The sequence below is a fragment of the Scylla paramamosain genome, chromosome 19 (genome assembly GCF_035594125.1).
Source record: "Scylla paramamosain isolate STU-SP2022 chromosome 19, ASM3559412v1, whole genome shotgun sequence".
Lineage (NCBI taxonomy): Eukaryota > Metazoa > Arthropoda > Malacostraca > Decapoda > Portunidae > Scylla > Scylla paramamosain.
In genome coordinates this window covers 17,401,142-17,403,641 of record NC_087169.1, presented here as the reverse complement: position 1 = coordinate 17,403,641, position 2,500 = coordinate 17,401,142, and the positions used below count along the sequence as shown (strand labels likewise).

Below are 2,500 nucleotides of genomic sequence, written 5' to 3'. Positions count from 1 at the left end.
TCATAAAAACACACCTGACACACCCCCATCACACTCTCCACACACGTGACACACCTGAAGCACATCTACCACACCCACAACACACCCTAAAACAAACTCTTAACCTACTTTCATGAGCCACGCCCAGATTTTTTCTCCACCAGTAACTCTTTCTCACTCTCTCTCTCTCACTCTCTCACCTTCTGCTTCTCCCCCCGCAGCTTCACCTTCCCTGACGGCACCCCCGCTGTGTTCTCCTTCGTGGCTGACGGTGCAGGTTACCGTGTGGAATCTGACCTGCTGCCCACGCCCCACCCGCTGCCCGCCCACGCCCTACAGCAGATCGAGAAGGCGCGCAGGGAGGACGCAGCCGCCGCCTCCAGTAACCAGTACTCCGCCCCCGCCCCTGCCCCCTCCAACCAGTATTCGGAGCCCGCCCCCCAGTACTCGATTTATTCAAACTAAGACGAGGAAAAACTAGGCACTTTTCTTCTTTTTTCCTTTCTTTTTCCTTCTTTTCCTCCTCCTTAGGGATGTTATTTTTTGCCTCTCTTTTCTTCTTCTTCCTCTTCCTCTTACATTGTTATCCATTACTACCAGATGAAAGAATAAGAGCTTTCTCCTCCTCCTCCTCCTCCTCCTCCTCCTCCTCCTTTTCCTTAAAAAGTGCCTATTTCTCCTGGTTTCTGTTTTTTTTTTTCTGATTTTTCTACTCATTGTTATTCTTGTTAGTGTTTCGCAGAGTTTTATATTTTATACGTGTCTGAAATGGCAACGAGCTAATGTAAGGATGATAATAAAGTGCATTTTGTATCGCATTTGTTGTTTTGTCATGCCTCGTCCTCCTCCTCTCCCTCTTCTTCCTTTCGTCTTCTTTCTCCTCATCATCATCTTCTACTCCTCCCAATATTTATCACCAGCACTCTTAATAGATATCAACCTCCCCACACATCTCCTTTCTCCTCCCAAAGCCTCCTCCTCCTCCTCCTCCTCCTCCTCCTCCTCCTCCTCCTCCTCCTCCTCTTCCTCTTCCTTCTCCTTCACTTGTTGATTACAATACCTGTCCGGTCACTGTCAACGCCATCTACATTCACACATGTCCTCACATAATATAGAAGCCAGTGAACAGTCTCTCTCTCTCTCTCTCTCTCTCTCTCTCTCTCTCTCTCTCTCTCTCTCTCTCTCTCTCTCTCTCTCTATCTATCTATCTATCTATCTATCTATCTATCTATCTCTCTTTCTCTCTCTTTTGTGAACTTTGATGCTTCTATAGGATGTTTACTTTCTCTCGCTCTGCAATGCTATACCCGTACGAGAGAGAGAGAGAGAGAGAGAGAGAGAGAGAGAGAGAGAGAGAGAGAGAGAGAGAGAGAGAGAGAGAGAGAGAGAGAGTTACCACCATGAAAGATAAACAATAAATGATTTTCATATTAAACAACAACAGTGATAATAATAATAATTATAATAATAATAATAATAATAATAATAATAATAATAATAATAATAATAATAATAATAATAATAATAATTATTATTATTATTATTATTATTATTATTATTATTATTATTATTATTATTATTATTATTATTATTATTATTACTATTATTATAATAATAACAACAACAACAACAACAACAACAACAACAACAACAACAACAACAACAACAACAAAACCAAGAACAAGAAAAAACAAGAAGAACAGGGAGAGACAAAAGAAAAAACATCAACTATATGATTAAATTTTAACACCAAAAGGGAAAAAATAATTAAAATAAGAGTAAATACAAAGTAATTATAAAACTAATTAATTGTCAGGTGTGAGCTAACCAAACTAACGAACAGGTGTGTAAAAATGTAATTAATAATCCTTCGTCAGGTTCTACATGTGTCAGCAGTTAAGTCTCTCCCTCTCTCTCTCTCTCTCTCTCTCTCTCTCTCTCTCTCTCTCTCTCTCTCTCTCTCTCTCTCTTTTTTTTTTTACGTTTTTCTCTTTCGCAACCTGCTGTCAATTGAAAGAGGGAGGTGTGTGTGTGTGTGAGTGTGACCATTGTGTAACATGATGGAAGTCTCTCTCTCTCTCTCTCTCTCTCTCTCTCTCTCTCTCTCTCTCTCTCTCTCTCTCTCTCTCTCTCTCTCTCTCTCTCTCTCTCTCTCTCTCAACATACTTCCGAATGTTTTCACCTTCGATAAAAAAAAAAAAGAAAAGGAAAAGGTTGATATCTCATACGGTAACTTTCATTTCCTCCTCCTCTTCCTCCTTCTTCTTCTCCTCCTCCTTCTCCTCCTCCTCTTCCTCCTTCTTCTTCTCCTCCTCCTTCTCCTCCTCCTCCTCCTCTTCCTCCTTCTTCTTCTCCTCCTCCTTCTCCTCCTCCTCTTCTTCTTCTCTTCCTTCCTCTGCCATCATTCTCTTCTTTAATTAAAAACTATATTCTACAATCATTATTTTTCATTTTATCTATTTACACCTACGTATGTTTATTGTCAACTTTACTTATTTATTTTTCTTTTTTTTTCGGTTTA

General features: G+C 40.1%; 1 protein-coding gene across 1 annotated transcript in view; it reads left to right on the top strand.

The window, feature by feature from the left end:
- The window catches only part of LOC135109793 (cuticle protein AM1199-like), a 1,813-nt gene extending 1,016 nt beyond the window's left edge, over positions 1-797 (top strand). Inside the window, exon 3 of the mRNA XM_064021461.1 lies at positions 201-797. Within this exon, the coding sequence (XP_063877531.1) occupies positions 201-444 (244 nt within the window). The 3' untranslated portion in view covers positions 445-797. The remainder of the gene's footprint in view (positions 1-200) is intronic.
- Positions 798-2,500: the final 1,703 nt, after the last annotated feature.